Source organism: Mobula hypostoma, chromosome 10 (assembly GCF_963921235.1).
Source record: "Mobula hypostoma chromosome 10, sMobHyp1.1, whole genome shotgun sequence".
NCBI classification, from domain to species: domain Eukaryota; kingdom Metazoa; phylum Chordata; class Chondrichthyes; order Myliobatiformes; family Myliobatidae; genus Mobula; species Mobula hypostoma.
Genome location: NC_086106.1, coordinates 36973648 through 36997708, shown reverse-complemented (window position 1 = coordinate 36997708; position 24061 = coordinate 36973648). Strand labels below are relative to the sequence as shown.

Genomic DNA, 24061 nt, shown 5'->3' with positions numbered 1-24061 from the left:
AGAGGAAGGAGGAGGAATGATGCACCGCTACACCGCTAATGTGGACTATTAGGCATTTTCGCAAGCTTCCTATAGTCCTTCTCACGTGCATTAGCGAGGGCTATGCGAACTTGATCAGGCATTTGCTGCATGAAGAGTTATTTAAAAATAAAACAAGGATAGTGATTTCCCAGGAGAGACAGCATGTGGTCCATTAGCTCTGATGGCTTATTATTGCTGAGGCTGAGCAAGGAGAGCAACTGTTTGGCATGCTGAGTCTCAGATAGTCCAAACGCCTGTAAAAGGTGAGTTTACAGCACTCAGCATTTATCCTGTTCAGCCGGGTGTTCTCATGTACTCATCACTCTTGCAGCTGTGGAGTTTCCAAGTGATGCTTCCACGTACAAATATTTGGTGCTTTTGGCAGAGATCTCTCACAGCGCAAATTGGGGCTTGGCTTGTACTGCAGGTTAAAGTATCTTTGAGAAATGCACATAATTCACAACCACCTACATTGGGTTGGGGTTTCACTTTGAGATTGGTCCAACGTGATGATGTGGATACGTAATGATTTTTAGCATGTTTTTGTGTTTAAGTTCCGGAGTTCAATAAAATGTGATATGGGTTTCATTAAACACAAAACGCCTCACTTCATTTTATTTGTGAAAACCTAATTTGGTGACCCCAATGCTCTAAGAAGTTTCTAGTTATTGAACATGTCAGCCAACGCAGTTGCTCTGAAACTGCCGGAGATTTGGGAGCAAAATACCATTGTTTGGTTCATACAAACAGAGGCTCAATTCGCCCTCCGGCAACACCACCAAATTTTTCTATGTGGTAACGCTGCTCAGCAGTTCCATGGCTGCGAGAGTGATAAGTCTGCTTGAACACCTGCTGAACACTTTAAATAGAGATCACTTTTCCAGGTTTTTGGACTATCAGAGTCTGAGTGCACCACACAGTTACTCCCCTCACCTGATCTCAGTGGTGCTAAGCCATTGGAGCTAATGGACCATACCTTGTCTCTGCTGGGAAATCACTATCCTTGTTTTATTTTTAAAGACTCTTCACGTAGCAAATGCCTGACCAAGTTCGCATAGCCCTCACTAACGCATCTGTGAAGGACTATAGGGAGTTTGCTAAAATAGCTAACTGTCTACACTCAGGACCCACAGCATAGTCTGAAGCATCAGTAGTAAGGGGATGTTGGTTTGCATCATGGCAGACAAAAACAAACGAGGCACAATGTACGTCAACAGGTATACAAAACTGCTGTACACCATGATGGGAGGTAGGAACAGGTGCAAAGAAATTGAATTTACTGAGGGGGATGGGACACTGCTGAGAGGCTGACCAGGCTGTTTGTGGCATAAGGAATGAAATCACCTGACATCTGTAATGGCTATCACAGTCAGACCCCACTTGGAGTACTATGTTCCATTCTGGCCACCTCATTACAGGAAGGATGTGGATAATATAGAGAGAGTGCAGAGGAGATTTACAAGGATCTTGCCTGGATTGGAGAGCATTCCTTATGAGAATAGGTTGAGTGACCTTGGCCTTTGCTTCTTGGAGTGATGGAGGATGAGAGGTGACCTGACAGAGGTGTATAAGATGATGAGAAGCACTGTTCGTATGACTAGTCAGAGGCTTTCTCCCAGGGTTGAAATGACTATCACGAGAGGGCACAGTTTTGAGGTGCTTGGAAGTAGGTACAGATGAGATGTCAGGAGTAAGTCTGTCTGTTTGTTTTTTGCTTGTTTTTATGCAGAGTGGTGAGTGCATGGAATGGGCTGCCGGCCATGGTGGTGGAGGTGGGTACAAAAGCAGACATTCTACCTCTCCTGGAAGTTCCGGGAGTCTCCTGCATATCGATAGTGGCTCCCTGACGCCTGGAAATTATATACAATATCCCGGAAATAGATTTTTTTTTGAGAGGGAGAGGGAGAGTGAGCATCTTGATTGGTCTCTCTTCGTGTTGAGAGTGGTCCCCAAACACCGGGCCGTGAGGAAACAATATGATTTGGCGATATGAAACGATATGAGTCAGCTGCATCTTTCCTCATTCCCTGTCACGCACTGTTGAATTTTAATGCACGCGAGGTCATCAGTGACCCAAGTCGTGTAAAGGAATGGGTCCGTGACCCATTTGTGAATGTTCCCAGTGAATCATCCATGTCAGCACAGGAAAAAGATCAACTCCTCGAGCTTGCAAATGATGGTGGGCTGAAAAGTATGTTTGACATAACATCTCTGCCGGCATTCTGGATCAAAGTCAAGGCTGAATATCCTGAGGTAGCCACGAAAGCACTGAAAACGTTGCCTCCATTTCCAACATATTTCTGCGAAGCAGTTTTCTGCAATGAATGCAACGAAAACTAAATTGCAGAATAGACTGGACATAAGGAACCCCCTTTGAGTATCACTGTCTCCCATCGCCCCTCGATGGGACCATGTTGTGCAGGAAAACAAGCCCAGGGCTCCCACTGATTTAGTGATATTGGCATTGTTGCAATGATTTTATATGTTCATACGAGGAAAATATGCGCTGTGTGTTTAATATCCAAACGTTACTTAAAATGTTATGATGCTATTGACTTATAAGTAACTTATAATTCAGTGGTCTCTACCCTCCGGGCCGCAGCGAACACAGCGGTGGCCGGAATGCACCCAGCACATCTTTAAGAAAAAAGCCAAAATAAACAAGCTAATTGATTAGGTGCTGCCCGGCATGTAAATGTCGGCCTAGACCAGAGGCGATTGCCGATTGCGTCGTCTCTGATCTGGGCCGACATTTACGTGCCGGGCCGCACGTAATCAATTAGCTTGTTTATTTCGCCTTTTTTCTTAAAGATGTGCTGGGTTCGTTCTGGCTACCACTGTACTGCCGCATTCTTCGCGGCCCGGAGGTTTTGGACCACTGTTATAATTGACTTATCACTACATTCATGTGAGGAAAATATGTGCTGTGTGTTTAATATTAAATTCGTTAGATAAACCCCTTTAGAAATGAAATTGAATGTATTAGCCACTTACAGGTGACTTATAGTTGACTTATCACCTATATTCCGGTCACGTTTAACACCCACCCCTGGGTTGGCCTGTCCGGAAGAATATTGTCAATATGAAACCGGTCCGCAGTGCAAGAAAGGTTGGGGACCCCTGATTAAAACTAGCTGGCGAGCTGCCAAGGAGCTACGCTATTGCTGTCCTATGTGATGAGGCCAAAACTCCCAGTAGACTTGCTAAAAGTTGTAATAGAATAAACATGATAACGTAAGTACATATTTTAATGTCACATTTGCTGCATATACCCAACTTGGTTTACAGATTGGACAAAGTCACTAAACAAAGTATTACATACACACATACACCCTTGGAGGTCGATGGGGGGGGTGGTGCTACCTCCCTGAAATGGAGTTTTTGCAGGGTGGGATGTCTGCAATAGGGTCTTCTAAGAGACTCCTGGATAGGTACATGCAGCTTAGAAAAATAGAGGGCTATGGGTAATCCTAGGTAATTTCTAAAGTCAGTTCATGTTCGGCACAGCACTGTGGGTCGAAGGGTCTGTATTGTGCTGTAGTTTTTCTATGTTTCTAGTACAAACCAATCAACAGCATTTTGCTCCAATAACACCAGCAGTTTCATGCATGGACTGACAAGTTCAATAACTCTGGAGTCATCCAAGAGCATCAGGGTCACCAATGTAGGATTTCAGAAATAAAAACTATGGAGGTGTTTTATGTTTAAGAAAAACCATATCAACTCATTTATTGTACTTCAAAACCTCAACACAAAGTGTGGTAAAAATATTTTATGTAATTACCTCATCACGTCAGACCAGCCTCTTGAAGTAAATGCCTAATTCAATATTGGTGGCTGTGAATTATGTACGTTTCCACTGCTTACATTGCCCGTGGGGCATGAGGAAGACCATGGGGAATGTGGAGGTGTTTGGAGTTTTGGCGTATGTGGATGATCGCCTAGGGTTTGGATTCACCTTGGAATGGTGGAAAGAAGACTCCGTTAATCGAGCTCCCACTGTTGTGCACGAAGTGGTTGAACTTTGATAAGTTTGGCGCCTTTTATTTTCCTTTTATATTTTATCTCTATTAATTACATAGTTCCAGTAAGATCTATAAAGTGTAATCATTTAATCTATGATGTGAGGCGAGTGCCGGAGCTCGGGACAACCACTGAAGAACTGGAGTTCACGCTCGTCAAAGTGGAAACTGGGAAACGTAATTCCGATCCGAAACTGCGGTCATGTACTGATGAATTAATCCAGAGAGATGAAGCAATGACCAACCTTCAAAAGGATCAGTAGAATCTCGAGAAATCGATCCAGAACAGATTGGAAGAAGCTGGTGATGTAATTGCGTCCCAGATGGAGATTGACACGAAGCGTGGGTCAGAACTGCTGAGACTGGAGTGAGAGTTGGAGGAGTCAGAGAAGAAGCTGACGTCTCGACAGCAGGAGGCTGAAGAGGCTGCAGAAGCAGCCCAGGCTAAGTGCTTCAGTTTGGAGAAAATCAAACAGCAGCTACCGATCGAGGGAATGAAGAAGAATACTGCTTCGAAGGATGATGTGCGGGATGTGTGGTACATGTTGCCTTTCACTAACTTCCCCTTGATTGAGGAAGAGACTTTTGGCCCATCCCCCACTGAGTCAGGTGTAGTGGGGAGGGCTAGCTGTGGGCAGCCTGTGTTACAGCAGGACCCTGAAGGAAAAGCGGGTCCCCGGACACAGGACAGGGGGCTCTGAGTTGCAGTGGGAGCACGAGTGAGAGATTGAGAGAGGAGTTGGCAAGCAGACCCGAGGTATCCCCAGTAGTGTCCGAGCCTTCAGGGTTTAGCTGAGGAGGTATGGAGGTCTTGGAGGATTAGGAAACTCCCAGATAGGTTGGCCTATGTAGTGCCTGTAAGGTCTACTGTTTGGGGAGCAATGTGACCATTTGTACCTAGATTGGGTTTTTGTGTCTGCAGGAAGGGTTGGCGAGTTACTTAGAAGTCATGAGGACATGACTTTATTTGGAGGGGGGAAGAGTGTAAGGGTTTTTTTTATGTTACTGCGTAGGCTAACAAAATGGCTTCTTTGTTATGTTATAATTAAAATGGCTTTTCTGTAATAATAACTGCAATGTAAGGAGTTCTCGCTCTCTCTGCTTGTTTGGGTTAAATTATTGATAAGAGCAAGAACGAACCAATTGGGATAGATGTTATTCTTTCTTGTGTGTCTGTAAGCCATTGTGTTTTGTGGATTTTGGCGCAGAAGGCAGATGGAGACAGAGTGAGGAGATGTGATGCTGTAAGCTGGGCGATGGGACGGACCCCGAACGGGAGTCCAAGGCCCAGGGTCTTCGGCGAGGAGAGGAGACAGACTCGTGTGGCGTGTCTGGTTGACCACCGTTATTGGTCCCAGGAGGTCGGAGGGGATCGAATGGTGGAAAGAAGACTCCGTTAATCGAGCTCCCACTGTTGTGCACGAAGTGGTTGAACTTTGATAAGTTTGGCGCCTTTTATTTTCCTTTTATATTTTATCTCTATTAATTACATAGTTCCAGTAAGATCTATAAAGTGTAATCATTTAATCGCATATGGTGTATTGTCTGTTATTTGGCAGAGTAGGGTACATCACACAGCATCCACACAAACTTGATTACCCAGTTTGGCGGGGCTGAAGGCTGCTCCCCCTAGACGAAAGCGAGTTGAGCGAGTCTGAGGCTTACCGGGGGGCTACGCTACATATCTATGTGTCCATCTGCATTTGTGCCCGTCCATTTATCTACTCATCCGTCTGCACGCCCACATGCCAGTTATCTACACCTCCGCCAGCCCGCCCATGCATTTCTCTGTCATCTATCCACTTTTTTACTTGTCCACCTGCCACCGTCACATTCATATATTCGTCCATCTGCCCAGTTGCCTGCTCATTTATCTACTTGTCCGTCCGGTCTCCCATTCCATTTGTCAGCATGGATGCCCTCCTGTCTCTTCATCTACTCAACTGCTTGCCTGCACTTTGCTCTGTGGGTCCAGGTGCATATCCACCCATACGTTGCTTCATCCGTCCACCCACCTGCCCATTGGCTTTCTGTCACTAGCCCACCCATTACTTCATCTGTCTGTCCGTCTGCCTGCCCATTGCTTCACCTGTCCATCCACCCCCACATTTATATATCTACTTGTCCGTCAACCCACCTGCCTGTTCATTTATCTACTTGACCGCACTCCCACACACTTCTCTGCCCGCCCAGCTGTCCATTTACTGACTCATTTATCTACTTGACCGCACTCCCACACAATTCACTGCCCGCCTACCTGCCCACCCAGCTGCCCATTTACTGACTCTTCCTTCTGCCTGCCTGCCTGCCAGCCTATCTCCCACACTATTCTCCACTCGTCTGTCTAGTCGCCCGCCCATTTCTCCACTTGGCTGGCTGGCCGGCCAGCCATTTCTCCATTCTTTCTGCTCACCCGCCCATTTCTCCACACATCCATCAGTTTGCCTGCCCATTTATCTAGTCATTCGTCTGCCCTCCCACCTACCCACTTATCCTCTCGTCTGGCTGCCTGTCCCTATATCTAGTCATGCGTTTGCCTGCCCATCGCCCATTTATCTCATCGTCCACCTCCCTGCCTATTTAATTGTTTGTCTGCCTGCCCATCCGTCTGTCCATTTCTCCACTCGTCCAAAGACACTTGGGTTAATAAGTATATTAGGTATATGCTTGCAGTTGGGGGTGCAAGCTCATTGGGCTGGAAGGACCCATTACCATGCCGTGTCTCTCAAAAATATGCAGTATATGGAATAAGTTAGATAATCTTGTAGCACAGTTAGAGATTGGCAGGCACGATGTTGTGGGTGAAAGAAGATCATAGCTGAGAGCTTAACATCCAAGGGGGACACCTTTATTTAAAGGACAGGTAGGTAGGCAGAGGGGGTGGTGTGGGCTCTGTTGGAAAAAAGTGAAATCAAACTCTTTGAAAGCAGTGACACAGGATGGGAAGATGTGGAATCCTTGTGGATAAATTTAAGAAACCACAAGATATATATCCAGACCCCTGAACAGTAGCCAGGTTGTGGGATATACAATAAATTTCAATAGGAAATAGAAAAAGCATTTATTAAAGCCAATATTTAGAAAAGCATTTAATGAGGTCGATGTTATGATAGTCCTGAGGGATTTCAATATGCTGGAAAATTGGGAAAATCAGGTTAATGCTGGATTCCAAGAGACGGAATGCCTATGGGATGTCTTTTTAAGAGCACAGAGTTGAACCCACTAAGGGGAAGGCAATTCTGGAATGGGTGTTGTGTAAAGAGACAGATTTGATTAGGGAGCTTAAGGTGAAGGAACCCTTAGAAGTCAGAGATTATAATATGGTAGAATTCACCCAGCAGTTTGAGAGGGGGGAGAGAAACTCAGATGTGTCAATATTACAGTGAAGTGAAGGAAATTACAGAGCAAGGTTGATTGGAAGGGGAAGGGGTTGATTGGAACAGAGATAATGGCTGGAGTTTCTCGGAGCAATTCGGAATACGTAAGATAGATACAACACAACCAAAGATGAAAAAGTTTCTAAAGGAAAGAGGCAATGTGGCAGACAAGTAAAATCAAACAGCATAAAAGAGAAAGAAAGAGCTTATAATATTGCAAAAATTAGAGAGGTTAGAAGATTGCAAAGCTTTTAAAAACCAACAGAAGGCAGCTAAAAAGCCATTAGAAGATAGAAAATGAAATATGAAGATAAGCTAGTCAATAATATCAAAGGATATCAGAAGGTTTTTCCCCCCCGGATATATGAGTAAATGAGAGACAACAGTAGATATTGGACCTCTAGAAAATGATGCTGGAGAAGTAATAGGGAACACAGAAACAGCAGACAAATTGATTAAGTATTTTGCGTCAGTCTTCACTGTGGAAGACATCAGCAGTATGTTAAAAATTTGAGAGTGTTAGGGGCCGTAAGTGAGTGTAGTTGCTATTATTAAGGAGAATGTGCTTGGGAAGCTGAAAGGTCTGAAAGTAGATAAGTCAACTAGTCCAAATGGACTACACTCCAGGGTTCTGTATGAGGTAGCTGAAGAGATCGTGGAAGCATTAGTAATGATCTTTCAAGAATCACTAGATTCTGGAATGGTTCCAGAGGACTGGAAAATTGCAAATATCACTCCAATCTTTAAGAAGGGAGGGAGACAGAAAAAAAGGAAATTATAGTCCAGTGAGCCAGTCTTCAGTGATTGGGAAGATATTGGAGTCTATTATTAAGGGTGAAGTTTCAGGCTACTTGGAGGCACACGAAAAAGTAGGCCAAGTTTACTTAAGGGTAAAGTATGGTTTCCTTGAGGGTAAATCTTTCATGACAAATCTGTTGAAATTCTTTGAGAAAATGATGGTCAGGATAGACAAAGATGAATCAGTGGTTAGTGGTTACTTTGATTTTCAGAATGCCTTCAACAAGGTGCCGCATAGGAGGCTGCTTAACAAGACAAAATTCTGGGTTGACTGGCGGGAGACAAAGTGTCGGAATAAAAGGGGCCTATTCTGTTTGGTTGCTGGTGACTAGTAGTGTTCTGCAGGGGTTTTTATTAGGACTGCTACTTTTCGTGCCATGTTAATGATTTGGATGACACAATTGACAGCTTTGTTGCCTAGCTTGCCAACAATATAAAACAGTGCTGTAACTTAATTCACAAATACATTGAACCTATAAAATGTTTCAAAGTAAAGGTTATGGTGTGTTTATTATTTAGAAAATGTATAATTATATTCATTAACACAATCAATTACAGGGTGTTTCACCATTATATTAGCATAATTTCAGAATTATTAGAATTATATAAAAGAAAATTCCAGCTGCTGCCAACAAAGGCTATGTGCACAGAAGCACTTCAGTTACTGCGGGGCCATGCACCAATGCAGCTGAGAGGGAACAGTGGTTAATGCACCGGGAGCATTTGATGGTTCTGGGCCTGTACTCACTGGAGTTCAGAAGAATGACAGGGGATCTCATTGAAACCTACTGAACAATGAGAAGCCTAAATAGAATGGATGTGGGGAAAATGTGTCTTTTAGTGGGCGAGTCCTGGATCAGAGGGCATAGCCTCAGAATAGAGGGATGTCCATTTAGAACTGAGATGAAAAGGAATTTCTTTAGCTAGAGGTTGCTGAACCAATGGAACTCATTGCCAAGGATAGCTCTGAAGGCCAAGTCATTGAGTATACTTAAAGCGGAAGTTGATAGGTCCGTGGTTAGTCAGGGCGACAAAGGTTACGGGGAGAAGGCAGAAGAGGGATAACATATCAGCCATGATGGAATGGTGAAGCAGACTCGATGGGCCAGTGCCCTAATTCTGCCTGGTCTTACAGTCTAACAATAAAATCAGACATTTTCAGTTGATGCATTGCTTGCAAGAATAGATTGTAGGTTTCCTATCAACACGTTTCCAGCATTCCTCATTATCTTTCCCAACTTTAAACTAGTGGCAAAGGAGTATTCTTTCCCAAGGCAGTGAGCTCTAAATTACAGAGTAGGACAGCTAGAATGCATTGCTCAAGCACCTCAGAGTCAGCCCTCAACCATGCCAACAGGAAGCAAGGATGAAGTGTCTTTAACCACTCTAGAACATAGAATAGTACAAACAGTACAGGCCCTTCGGCCCACAATGTTGTGCCGATCCTGAAACCCTGCCTCCCATATAACCCTCCACCTTAAATTCCTCCATATATCTGTCTAGTAGTCTTAAACTTCACAAGTGTATCTGCTTCCACCACTGACTCAGGCAGTGTATTCCACGCACCAACCACTCTCTGAGTAAAAAACCTTCCTCTAATATCCCCCTTGAACTTCCCACCCCTTACCTTAAAGCCATGTTCTCTTGTATTGAGCAGTGGTGCCCTGGGAAAGAGGTGCTGGCTATCCACTCCATCTATTCCTCTTAATATCTTGTACACCTCTATCATGTCTCCACTCATCCTCCTTCTCTCCAAAGAGTAAAGCCCTAGCTCCCTTAATCTCTGATCATAATGCATACTCTCTAAACCAGGCAGCATCCTGGTAAATCTCCTCTGTACCCTTTCCAATGCTTCCACATTCTTCCTATAGTGAGGCGACCAGAACTGGACACAGTACTCCAAGTGTGGCCTAACCAAAGTTTTATAGAGCTGCATCATTACCTCGCGACTCTTACACTCTATCCCTCGATTTATGAAAGCTAACACCCCATAAGCTTTCGTAACTACCCTATCTACCTGTGAGGCAACTTTCAGGGATCTGTGGACATTTAACCCCAGATCCCTCTGCTCCTCCACACTACCAAGTATCCTGCCATTTACTTTGTACTCTGCCTTGGAGTTTGTCCTTCCAAAGTGTACCACCTCACATTTCTCCGGGTTGAACTCCATCTGCCACTTCTCAGCCCACTTCTGCATCCTATCAATGTCTCTCTGCAATCTTCGACAATCCTCTACACTATCCACAACGCCACCAACCTTTGTGTCGTCTGCAAACTTGCCAACCCACCTTTCTACCCCACATCCATATTGTTAATAAGAATCACGAAAAGTTGAGGTCTCAGAACAGATCCTTGTGGGACACCGCTAGTCACAATCCTCCAATCTGAATGTACTCCCTCCACCTTGACCCTCTGCCTTCTGCAGGCAAGCCAATTCTGAATCCACCTGGCCAAACTTCCCTGGATCCCATGCCTTCTGACTTTCTGAATAAGCCAACTGTGTGGAACCTTGTCAAATGCCTTACTAAAATCCATGTAGATCACATCCACTGCACTACCCTCATCTATATGGCTGCTCACCTCCCCAAAGAACTCTATCAGGCTTGTTAGACATGATCTGTCCTTCACAAAGCCATGCTGACTATCCCTGATCAGACCATGATTCTCTAAACGCCCAAAGTATGACTATGACTATGACTAAGAATCTTTTCCAACAGCTTTCCCACCACAGACATAAGGCTCACTGGTCTATAATTACCCGGACTATCCCTACTACCTTTTTTGAACAAGGGGACAACATTCGCCTCCCTCCAATCCTCCGGTACCATTTCCGTGGACAACGAGGACATAAAAGTCCTAGCCAGAGGCTCAGCAATCTCTTCCCTCGCCTCGTGGAGCAGCCTGGGGAATATTCTGTCAGGTCCCGGGGACTTATCCAACAGAATGTATTTTTAACAACTTCAACACCTCCTCTCCCTTAATATCAACATGCTCCAGAACATCAACCTCATTCATATTGTCCTCACTGTCATCAAGTTCCCTCTCATTGGTGAATACCAAAGAGAAGTATTCACTGAGGACCTCGCTCACTTCCAGAGCCTGCAGGCACATCTTCCGACCTTTATCTCTAATCGGTCCTACCTTCACTCCTGTCATCCTTTTGTTCTTCACATAATTGAAGAATGCCTTTTGAGGTTTTCTTTTACCCTACTCACCAAGGGCTTCTCATGCCCCCTTCTTGCTCTCCCCAGCCCCTTCTTAAGCTCCTTTCTTGCTAGCCCATATTTCTCAATAGACCTATCTGATCCTTGCTTCCTAAACCTCATGTATGCTGCCTTCCTCCATCTGACTAGATTTTCCACCTCACTTGTCACCCATGGTTCCTTCACCCTACCATTCTTTATCTTCCTCACCGGGAGAAATTTATCCCTAACATCCTGCAAGAGATCTCTAAACATCGACCACATGTCCAGAGTACATTTCCCTGCAAAAACATCATCCCAATTCACACCTGCAAGTTCTAGCCCTATAGCCTCATAATTTGCCTTTCCCCAATTAAAAATTTTCCTGTCCTCTCTGATTCCATCCTTCTCCATGATAATGCTAAAGGCCAGGGAGCGGTGGTCACTGTCCCCCAGATGCTCACCCACTGAGATCTGTGACCTGACCTGGTTTGTTACCTAATACTAGATCTAGTATGGCATTCCCCCTCATCGGCCTGTCAACATACTGTGACAGGAATCCGTCCTGGACACACTTAACAAACTCTGCCCCATCTAAACCCTTGGAACTAATCAGATGCCAATCAATATTAGGGAAGTTAACGTCACCCATGATAACAACCCTGTTATTTTCGCACCTTTCCAAAATCTGCCTCCCAATCTGCTCCTCGGCATCTCTGCTGCTACCAGGGGGCCTATAGAATACTCCCAATAGAGTAACTGCTCCCTTCCTGTTCCTGACTTCCACCCATACTGACTCAAAAGAGGATCCTGCTACATTACCTGCCCTTTCTGTAGCTGTACTAGTATCCCTGACCAGTAATGCCACCCCTCCTCCCCCTTTTCCCCCCTCTCTATCCCTTTTAAAGCACTGAAATCCAGGAATATTGAGAATCCATTCCTGCCCTGGTGCCAGCCAAGTCTCTGTAATGGCCTCTACATCATAATTCCATGTATGTATCCAAGCTCTCAGTTCATCACTTCTGTTCCTGATGCTTCTTGCATTGAAGTACATGCCCTTTAGCCCTTCTACCTTAATTCCTTTACACCCTTTATTCTACTTCTCTTTCCTCAAAGCTTCTTTTATATGTTAAATCTGGCTTTACTCCACGCACTTCTTCCACTGCTCTATCGCTCTGGGTCCCATCCCCCTTGTAAATTAGTTTAAACCCTCCTGAACCATGCTAGCAAACCTACCTACAAGGATATTGCTCCCCCTCGAGTTCAGGTGCAACCCATCCAATTTGTACAGGCCCCACCCTCCCCAGAAGATCATCCAAATCTCTTGGATCCAAAAATCTAAAACCCTGTCCCCTGCACCAGCTCCTCAGCCACGCATTCAACTGCCATCTCCTCCAATTCTTACCATCACTGTCACGTTGCACTGGCAGCAATCCTGAGAACGCCACCCTTGAGGTCTTGTTCTTCAGCCTTCTGCCTAATTCCCAAAACTCACACTTCAGGACCTCATCCCTTCTCCTGCCTGTGTCGTTGGTACCAACATGTATCATGACTTCTGGTTTCTGATGACCACTTTCATCATACTATTGGAGCCAGGTTGAACTTGTCTTCGAGGACACAATTCTACCGATTAGTTCCGATTCCAGACAGGCACGGGACCTCAGGTGGAAAAGATAAAAACACATTATTGTTACTAACTGCTTTGAAGATGGGGGTGAGGGGTTATTCACTCCAACAAGCAATCAAATCCTTGTCAAATGCAGTAGAAGAAAGCAGTAATTGGATCTGGATTAAAAGGAAAGACAACAACTGGGCTGCAAGATGACGACAGGAGGGTATGGAACTGAGGGGGGTGTATCTGGGATGCCAGGTAGCACCATTGAGCCCTCTGGAGACGTCGTGGGCTTATCAATAAAACGTCAAAGGAGGGTGCCCACCTGATGACCCCGATGAGGTACCTACCCTCCCTGTCACCACTCCAGGCCCGCTGCCAACATCGAGAGTGCCGACTTATCATAGGGATTGAAACATCAAGTCCTATTAGCTCTACTATTCAATGTTTAAACAAGAATCTTAAATTTCAGTCCAGTGGAATTAGAAGACAAAAGCCAAATGAAGAGCAGTCATTCCTGTGTGAAGAACAGCAGAATCCAATCTCAGCAACTATTTGTGAATTTGCTGGTGTCTCAGTAGTGTGGAGGACTGAGCAAACCCTTTCCCACACACAGAGCAGAAGAATGGTCTCTCTCCCGTGTGAACTCGTTGATGCTTCTGTAGGTGGGAGGAACGAGCAAATCCTTTCCCACAAGCAGAGCAGATGAACGGCCACTCCCCGGTGTGAACTTGCTGGTGAGTTACCAGAACCTTTTTGCTTTTAAAACTTTTCTCACAGCCAGAACATTTAAAAGGCCTCTGGTCAGTGTGAACTAATTGATGAGCTGTGAGCTGGGACGACTGAGGGAACCCTTTCCCACACTCGGAGCAGGTGAATGGCCGCTCCCCAGTGTGAGTACGCTGATGCACAGTGAGGTCGGATGATCGCCGGAAACCAGTCCCACAGTGAGAGCATCTGAACGGTCTCTCGTCAGTGTGAATGCGCTGATGGCATGTAAGTTCTCCTGAACTTTTATAGCATTTCCCACAATCTGGGCAGTTGAAAGGTCTCTCATCAGTGTGTACACGCTGATGCTTCAGGAGGGCAGAAAAATGAGTGAATCCTTTACCACAGACCGAGCAGATGAACGGCCTCTCTCCAGTGTGACTGCGCCGATGAATTTCCAGTTCAAAGGGGTAACTGAATCCCTTCCCACAATCTCCACACTTACATGGTTTCTCCCCGACATGACTGTGCCTGTGCCTTGACAGACCAGATGCTCGACTGAAGCCTCGTCCACATAGTGAACATGAATACGGTTTCTCCCCACTGTGAATGGGGCTTTTTGCTTCCATGTTCACAGGATGATGACAACATTAGAGTCTCAGTGGATTAAGTGAGAATGTCGATTCTGTCCACAAATCTTCACCTTCTGAAACCCTACAGAGTGAATTTAAAGCAGGAGGAAAAAAAAGAGAACAAGAGTTTGAACAAAAGAACAAGGACTCAAATGAGCAAAAAGAATGTGATCATATTGTGATGATGACAGATGCCAAATTCTCAAAAATAATGAAGAAAAAACTGACCAATGCTCTTCAGGAGGACGAAACAAGTTGGAAGAGCGTGGAGAGGAAATCTACTCAACAACGAAATCAGAATTTTTACTGTTTCTTAAATTGGCAACTTCCAATCTAAAAGAGATGGTGCAGGATAATAATGGCCATTGTGTAAAAGGTGGTAGGTGATAAGTGGAACCAGATTAAGGAAGGGAAGATGAGCAGTTGAAACCAGATGGGGAAAGATGATGCAAGGTAATGAGGGCAAAGAAAGAAAAAGGTTACTAAAGGAGAAAGAACCTTGGTGGACTGGGTTAGCTGAAAGTGGAAAATCTATTATTCATCCCATTACGCTGCTGGAATAGGTATTCTTCTTCTAGTTGTGTTTGACTTCACACAAGTGGATAAGACCAAGGACAGACAGGGGATAGACAGGGTAATTGAAATGGCATACAAACGGAAGTTCAAGATGACCAATACAGACAGAGCCCAGGTACACTGTATAATAGTTGCATATTCTGTGTTGGTCTTACCAATGCAGAGGAGGTCACTGGGTTACAGAGGGTGTAGGTGACTCTTCACCTCACCTGTAAGGGCTATATAAGGCCCTGGATACCAGTGGGGGAGGAGGAATAGGGGCAAGTGTTTCACTTCCTAGAGTTGCAGGGGAAGTACCAGGGGACAGGGAGGGGTGGTGGAAGGAATTCAGGTTCAGAAAGGTTTCCACAGAAAGAAGAAAGTGGGGAGAGGGTGGTGAAGAGGGGAAGGTATGGCGGGTGGTGGGATCACTTTGTAGATGGTAGAAGTGGCAAAGGATGATAGGCAGGATGTGAGACATAAAGGGGGGAGTTCTTTTCCTTACCATCCTATTCTTTTTCCCAGCTGGCTCCATTGCCTCATCACCCCTCCATTACGTGTGTCCACCCATCACCTGCCAGCTTTATACACTGCTCAACCTGCCCAAAAAAATGTGTTTTTAAAAACGCAGACACAAGGGAATCTGCAGATGCTGGAAATTCAAGCAACACACACAAAAAATGCTGGTGAACGCAGCAGGCCAGGCAGTATCTATAGGAAGAGGTACAGTCGATGTTTCGGGCCAGGCCGAAACGTCGACTGTACCTCTAAGTATAGATGCTGCCTGGCCTGTTGTGTTCACCAGCATTTAAAATGTGTTTTTCCTCTCTTTTGTTTTCCAACCATCACCTATAAATCTGTCTGTACCCCCACTCCCCAACCCCTACCTGCCTCTATTTATCCATTGACCCTCTCACTTCTCTGCTTTCACCCATTACCTAGCCATCCCCAACTCACCTCTCCCTCTCACTTCTACACGTGGAAGATAACTAGCGGTTATCTTGTGTCTACACTCAGTCCGACATGGGAATAAGACCCACTGAGCTCTTCCAGCTGTTTATCGTTTACTATAGATCACAGTATCCATCACATTGCCATGACGTTTTTCCTCTTGCTGGCAATTTCCACACTGCTCTCAACGTCACATAGCACATTTCTTCTTCACCCTTTCTCGATAGTCATCTCCACCTCAGAGGGTAGACAGCAACAAACATCCATTATAAACATACAGGCTGACAATTAACTTAAGACCATAAGAGTAGAATTGATCCTCGCTGCCCATCATATAATAATGGCTGATTCATTTTCCCCCTCAGCCCCGTTTTCCAGCTTTCTCCTCACAACCTTTGATGCCCTTACTAATCTCGAGCCCATACTTTAAAAGCCTCTGTTTTAAATATACCCAAATGACTCAGCCTCTCAGCCATCTGTGGCAATGAATTGCAGATTCACCACCCTCTGGCTAATGAACTTCCTCCTCATGTGTTGTGAGGGACATCCTTGTGTTCTGAAGATGTGTCTTCTGCTACTAGACCCTCCCACTATTAGAAACATCCTCTGCATATTCAGTCTTCTATGCCTTTCCATATTCAATAGATTTCTATGAGAGTTCCCCTGGTTCTTCTAAACTCCAGTGAGTACAGGCCCAGAGTACAGATGCTCTTCATGTTAATCCTTTCATTCCTGGGATCATTCTCATAAACCTCTGCTGGACCCTGTCCAAGGTCAGCACATCCCTCAACATTTCCTCCTAACCGACCTCGTACAACAAGTCCATTTATTCTGCTAGATCATTCATCTCTGGTATATTTGTCCTACAAAACCCTAGCTTGGCGCCTCACCGTGGTGTAGGAGTGACACTGGCCGAACATCAGCGAAGTATGGCGAAGCTTCGTTCTCTGGCAGGTCTAACCTAGCCGTGAAGGTGATGTTCCATTGGTATACTACTAGACTAGATCTAGCAGTAGGATCGTGGCTAGCTAATTCAAGGAGGTAAGCAAGTCTTTGCTACTTTGTAGGTTATGCCTCTTCGGGCAAAGGCTGCACCCAGTGAGGACACCGGTAGCAGGGCGTCCGATAGTGTCTGTGGCAGATGGATCCAAAAGGGTCAATAGTACAGCCACCTTGGTGGCATGCGGAGGTACCAGAGTGCTGATCAATGGATGGCATCAGTAGACTAGTTAGTTGTCACTGCCGGGCAGCTTCCTTATCCGCTAAGTCTGTTACACTCCTGTGTACCACTTACCATCAGATCTGGAATCCCAGAGAGACTGTATGGTGGGGACACGACACCGTCTGTCTTATTACAGGATGCAGAAGTGGGCTGAGAAGTGGCAGATAGAGTTCAACCTGGAGAAGTGTGAGGTAGTACACTTTGGAAGGACAAACTCCAAGGCAGAGTACAAAGTAAATGTCAGGATACTTGGTAGTGTGGAGGAGCAGAGGAATCTGGGGGTACATGTCCACAGATCCCTGTAAGTTGCCTCACAGGTGGATAGGGTAGTTAAGAAAGCTTATGGGGTGTTAGCTTTCATAAGTCAAGGGATAGAATTTAAGAGTTGCGATGTAATGATGCAGCTCTATAAAACTCTGGTTAGGCCACACTTGGAGTACTGTGTCCAGTTCTGGTCGCTTCACTATAGGAAGGATGTGGAAGCATTGGAAAGGGTACAGAGGAGATTTACCAGGATGCTACCTAGTTTAGAGAGTATGCATTATGATCAGAGATTAAGGGAGCTAGGGCTTTACTCTTTGGAGAGGAGGATGATGAGAGGAGACATGATAGAGGTGTACAAGATAATAAGAGGAATAGATAGAGTAGATAGCCGGCGACCCTTCCCCAGGGCACCACTGCTCAATACAAGAGGACATAGCTTTAAGGTAAGGGGTTGGAAGTTCAAGGGGGATATTAGAGGAAGGTTTTTTTTACTCAGAGAGTGGCTGGTGCGTGGAATGCACTGCCTGAGTCAGTGGTGGAGGCAGATACACTAGTGAAGTTTAAGAGACTACTAGACAGGTATATGGAGTAATCTAAGGTGGGGGCTTATATGGGAGGCAGGGTTTGAGGGTCGACACAACATTGTGGGCCGAAGGGCCTGTACTCTGCTGTACTATTCTATGTTCTATTACCGTGCAAGGCGTGAATTCAGTCAACATCAAAATCGATGGACAGCCGAAGAAGATTTGTTCAGAGAATGACACTTTCTGTATATTTGCACCTGAGACATCTTTCTCTTGGGCAGGGCAAGAATACAGTTTGTGCAGTCATTAACTCTCAAATCACCAGTTTCTGTATTCAACTCACTGCACAATTTCCACCACTTCCAGCAAGATATCACCTGAGACCTATTTTTTTTCTTCTTGACTGTCTGCATTTTTTGAGGTGACCATTCCCTTTGTGACCCCCTGGTCCTCACTTCAGCCTCGCCAACTACTTCACACCTTACAGATCCCTGCATAAAAACAAAGTGAAACAACTGTACTTTCTTCTCTTCCCTTCCTACGACCTGAAGACAAACTCTCCTCTGTTAAGGCAGCAATTCATCTGCACGACTACCCACCTAGTGTACTACATTCAATATTCACATTCTGGTCTCCACTCTCTGACTTGCATGCGATCTACAGTTGCAACCCAGAACTTTTGATTGCCTGCTTCTTGAGTACACCATCCTTCATCTATATTAACCTGAATCTGTGGTAAAGAAGGCAAATGCAATGTTGGAATTTATTTCAAGGGAAACAGAATATAAAAGCAAGAAGATGATGCTGAGGCTTTTTAAGACACTAGTCAGGTCAAACTTGGAGTAATACCAACAGCTCTGGGCCCCATATCTCAGAAAGGATGTATTGTCATTGGGGAGAGCCCAGAGCAGGTTTACGAGGATGATTCTGGAAACGAAGGGATTAATATATGAGGAACATTTGGCAGCTTTGGGCCTGTACTCACTGGAACTCAGAAGAATGCGGTGGGGGATCTCATTGAAACCTACCGAATGTTGAAAGGACTAGATAGGGTGGATGTGGAGAGGATGTTCCCTATGGTGGGGGTATCCAGAACTAGAGAGCACAGCCTCAAAATTGAGAGGCAACCCTTTAGAACAGAGGCAAAGAGGAATTTTTTGAGCCAGAGAGTAGTGAATCTGTGGAATGCTCTGCCATAGACTACGGAAGAGGCGAAGTCTGCGGATATATTTAAGGCGGAAGTTGATAGTTTCCTGATTGGTCAGGGCATCAAAGGATATGGCAAGAAGGCAGGTGTATGGGGTTGGCTGGGATCTGGGATCACCCATGATGGAATGGCAGAGCAGACAAGATGGGTTGAATGGCCTAATTTGCTCCATTGTCTTACGGTCTATATGGCTGATCTGTTTATGACTTCAAAGGAAGTCTGAGAAAGAACGCTTCTTGTCTAGGCACATTGCAGCCTTCCAGGCATAATGAAGAAGTTTAACTTTATGTAAATTTCTATCTCTGTCATTATCTAATCTGAATATTTTCAGTGCAAGTCATCCATATGTAAGATTGGTTATTTCACTCTGTATTGTACAGCATAACATGCTGACATGTTTCACAGCCCTACAGTAACTCTTAAAATGGACCAAGAAGAATAATCAATGCATAGTGCCCTCATTAACCCGGCCCAGCTTGTTACAACTATTCCCTTTGACCTTCCTGAATCTGCAAGCTGGAAGTTTACTTTTCTCCTCTCTTTCCCAATTCTGACAAAGGGAGTTCGACCTAAAATTGCTCACCTTTCCACAGATGCTGCCCAACTTGCCAAGTGTCTCCAGCATCTCTGTCATTTGTCAGTCTGTTTAACTTTGGTGGTAGACAAGTTATTGGAATTAATTTTGATGGATTAAAACATATAACAGTACAGGCCCTTCAGCCTACGATGTTTTGCCAACCTTGCCACCTTCTCTTAGATCAATATACTCCTTCCCTCCTACATAGCCTGCTGCTAACCACTCAATAGATATATGCCTATTATCATATTGTACATCTCTGTCGGGATTCAAGTCTATTTGTTACACATACTTTGAACATACAGTGAAATCCATCAACAGTATTAACAACCAACACATCTGAGTCTGTGCTGGGCTAGCTGCCAAATGTCGCCACACATTCCATTGGCAACATAATATGCTCACTATGTTCAGCAGAACAAGCAACAAACAATAGCAAAAACAAGCCCCATTCCTCCCATCAAATCACCTCTTTCAAAAATCATTGGACTCTGGCATGGTGCCAGAGGACTAGAAAATTACAAATGTTACTCCACTCCTTAAGAAAGGAGGAAGGCAGCAGAAAGGAAATTATAGACCAGTTATAGATCAGTGGTTGGGAAGATATTGGAGTCAATTGTTAAGGATGAGGTGATGGAGTACTTGGTGACACAGGATAAGATAGGATACAGTCAGCATGGTTTCCTTCAGGGAAAATCCTGCCTGACGAACCTGTTAGAATTCTTTGAGGAGATTACAAGTAGGATAGATAAAGGGGAGGCAGTGGATGTTGTATATTTGGACTTCCAGAAGGCCTTTGATAAGGTGCCACACATGAGGCTGCTTACCAAGTTAAGGGCCTATGGTATTACAGGAAAGTTACTAACATGGTTAGAGCATTGGCTGATTGGTAGGAGTCAGCGAGTGGGAATAGAAGGATCCTTTTCTGGTTGGCTGCCAGTGACCAGTGGTGTTCCGCAGGGGTCGGTGTTGGGACCACTTTGTTTTATGTTGTATATAATGACTTAGGTGATGGAATAGATGGCTTTGATGCCAAGTTTGCACATGATAGGAAGATTGGTGGAGGGGCAGGCAGTGTTAAGGAAACAGGTAGGATGCAGAAGCACTTAGATTAGGAGAATGGGCAAGAAAGTGGCAAATGGAATGCAATGTTGGAAAATGTATGGTCATACACTTCAGTAGAAGAAATAAATGTGCGGACTGTTTTTTAAAACGGGGAGAAAATCCAGGAATCTGAGATACAGAGGGACTTGGGAGTCCTTGTGCAGAACACCCTGAAGGTTAACTTGCAGGTTGAGTCAGTGTTGAGGAAGGCAAATGCCACGTTTGCATTCATTTCAAGAGGTCTAGAGTACAAGAGCAAGGATGTGATGCTGAGGCTTTATAAGGCATTGGTGAGGCCTCACCTTGTGAACAGTTTTGAGTCCCTCCTCTTAGAAAAGATGTGCTGGCATTGGAGAGGGTCCAGAGGAGGTTCACGAGGATGATTCCAAGAATGAAAGGGTTATCATACGAGGAACATTTGATGGCTCTCGGTCTGTACTCACTGGAATTCAGAAGGATGAAGGGGATCTCATTGAAACCTTTTGAATGTTGAAAAGCCTACACAGAGTAATGTGGATAGGATGTCTCCCATGGTGGGAGAGTCTAGGACAAGAGGGCATAGCCTCAGGGTAGAGGGGTGTCCTTTCAAAACAGAGATGCGTAGAAATTTCTTTTGCCAAAGGGTGGTGAATTTATGGAATTTGTTGCCACATGCAGCTGTGGAAGCCAGGTCGTTGTGTGTATTTAAGGCAGAGATTGATAGGTTCTTAATTGGACATGGCATCAAAGGTTACGAGGAGAAGGCTGAGAACTGGGGTTGAGAAGGAAATAGAAAAAAAGGGATCAGCCATGATTGAATGACAGAGCAGACTCAATGGGACAGATGGCCTAATTCTTCACGTGTGTCTTATGGTCTCTCATGCCCATCACTGAGCACAGCGACATAGAGTGCTTTTGCAGGAAAGCAGCATCTGTCATCCAGCACACCTACCAACCAGCCCATGCTCTCTTCTCACTGCTGCAATCAGGGAAGTGGTACAGGAGCCTCAGGACCAACACCCAGATTTAGGAAAAGTTATTACACCCCTCAATCATCATGCTCTTGAACCAGAGAGGATAACTTCACTCACCTCATCACTGAATTGTTCCCACAACCTATGTTTTTCTCTACTGGCCCATCCATCCACTGAAATATCATGTTCTTGATATTGCTTAATATTATCATATCCTTTGTGTTTGCACACGTTGTCTTTTGCACATTGGTAGTTTGTTGGTCCTGTTGGGGGCTGTTTCATTGATTATATTTTGTTTTTTGGATTTACTGTGTATACAGTACCCGCAAGCAAACAAATAGCAGCATTCTATATGGTGACATACATGTAATAGAACACTACAGCACAGAAAACAGGCCATTCGTCCCTTCTAGTCTGTGCCAAAACTTTATTCCGCTAGTCCCATTGTCCTGCACCCAGTCCATAACCCTCCAGACCCCTCCCATCCATGTATCTATCCATTTTATCTTAAAACTTAAGAGTGAGCCTGTATTTACCATGTCACATGGCAGCTCGTTCCACACTCCCACCACTCTGCGTGAAGAAGCCCACCTAAATCTTTTCCCTTTCACGTGGCATCCTCTCTTATTTATCTCTCCTAATTTAAGTGGAAAGAGCCTACTCGCATTTACTCTGTCTATACCCCTCATAATTTTGTAAACCTCTATCCAATCTCCCCTCATTCTTCTACGCTCCAAGGAATAAAGTCCTAACCTGTTCAATCTTTCCCTGTAACTCAACTCCTGAAGACCCGGCAACATCCTAGTAAATCTCCTCTGCACTCTTTCAATCTTACTGATATCCTTCCTATAGTTAGGTGACCAGAACTGCAGACAATACTCCAAATTTGTCCTCACTTTGAACTTTGAAATAAGACCATATGATGTCGGAGAAAACTTAGTCCTTCTGGCCCACCAAATCTGCTCCACCATTTCAACGTGGGCGATCCATTTCCCTCTCAGTCCCAATCTCCTACCTTCTCCCTGCATGCCTTCATGACCTGACTAATCAACATCTGCCATGAACATACCTAATGACTTGGCCTCTACAGCTGCCTGTGCCAACAAATTCCACAGATTCACCACTCTCTGACTAACGAAATTCTTCCTCATCTCTGTTCTAAATGAACGTCCCTGTATTCTGAGGCTGTGCCCTCCAGTCTTACCTTTTCCAACCATAGGAAACACATCCGCTATTGAGGTCTTTCAACATTTTCAATGAGGTCACCCCACATTCTTCTGAATTCCAGTGAGTACAGGCCCAGAGCCATCAACACTCCTCATATGATAAGACTGTCAGTCCTGGAATTATTTTTGTGAATGTCGTTTGAAACCTCTCAGGTGGCAGCACATCTTTTCTGAGATCAGGGGCCCAGAACTGCTCATAATATTCCGAGTGAGGTCTCACCAGTGCCTTATAAAGCCTCAAAATTACATTGCTGCTTTTATATTCTTGATGACTCAAAATGAATGTGTACATTGCATTTGCCTTCATTGCCACCAACTCAACCCAAAAATTAACCTTTTGGGATTCCTGTATGAGGGCTCCCAAGTCCCATTGTACCACAGATTTTTGAACTTTCTCTCCGTTTAGAAAAGAGACTACGCTTTCAGTTCTTCTAACAATACAATTCCTGACACTGTATTCTATTTGCCTCTTCTTTGCACATTCTACTAATCTGTCTAAGTCCTTGTGTAGCCTCCCTACTTCCTCAACACTATCTGCCTCTCCACCTATCTTCATATCACCCACAAACTTGGCCGCAAAGCCATCAATTCCATCATCCAAATCATTGACATACAACTTAAAAGGCAGTCCCACTCTTTACCAATCAGCCATGTTAGGATTTGCCCCATAAAAACATGGGCTCTTAACTTTTTAAAGAAGCCCATGTCAAAGGTCTTCTGAAAATCCAAGTACATGACATCCTGCTTGTTGCAACAGATATATCACATAAGAATTACCATGCTGACTTTGGCCTACTTTATCATGTGCTTCCAAGTAGTCTGAAACCTTATGCTTAATAATCGACTCCAACATCTGGCCTATAATGTCCTTTCTTCTACTCCTCTTCCTTCTGGAAGTGTGGAGTGACATTTGCAATTTTCCAGTCCTTCAGAACCATGCCAGAATCATTTGATTCTTGAAAAATCATTACTAATGGCTCCATAATCACTTCAGCCACCTCTTTCAGAACCCTGTGGTGTAGACCATCTGGTGCAGGTGACTTAATTACCTTTCGACCTTTCAGCTTCTCAAGCACCTTCTCCCTATTGATGGCACCTTTACTCACTTCTGACATACTGATAGTAT

At 44.7% G+C, this 24061-nt stretch overlaps 1 protein-coding gene across 1 annotated transcript; it reads right to left on the bottom strand.

Moving 5' to 3' along the window:
- Window positions 1-13563: 13563 nt before the first annotated feature.
- Window positions 13564-14349, bottom strand: LOC134352519 (zinc finger protein 229-like). The gene has a single exon (XM_063059785.1). It carries the CDS (start codon window positions 14347-14349, stop codon window positions 13564-13566), a length of 786 nt encoding a protein of 261 aa, XP_062915855.1.
- Window positions 14350-24061: the final 9712 nt, after the last annotated feature.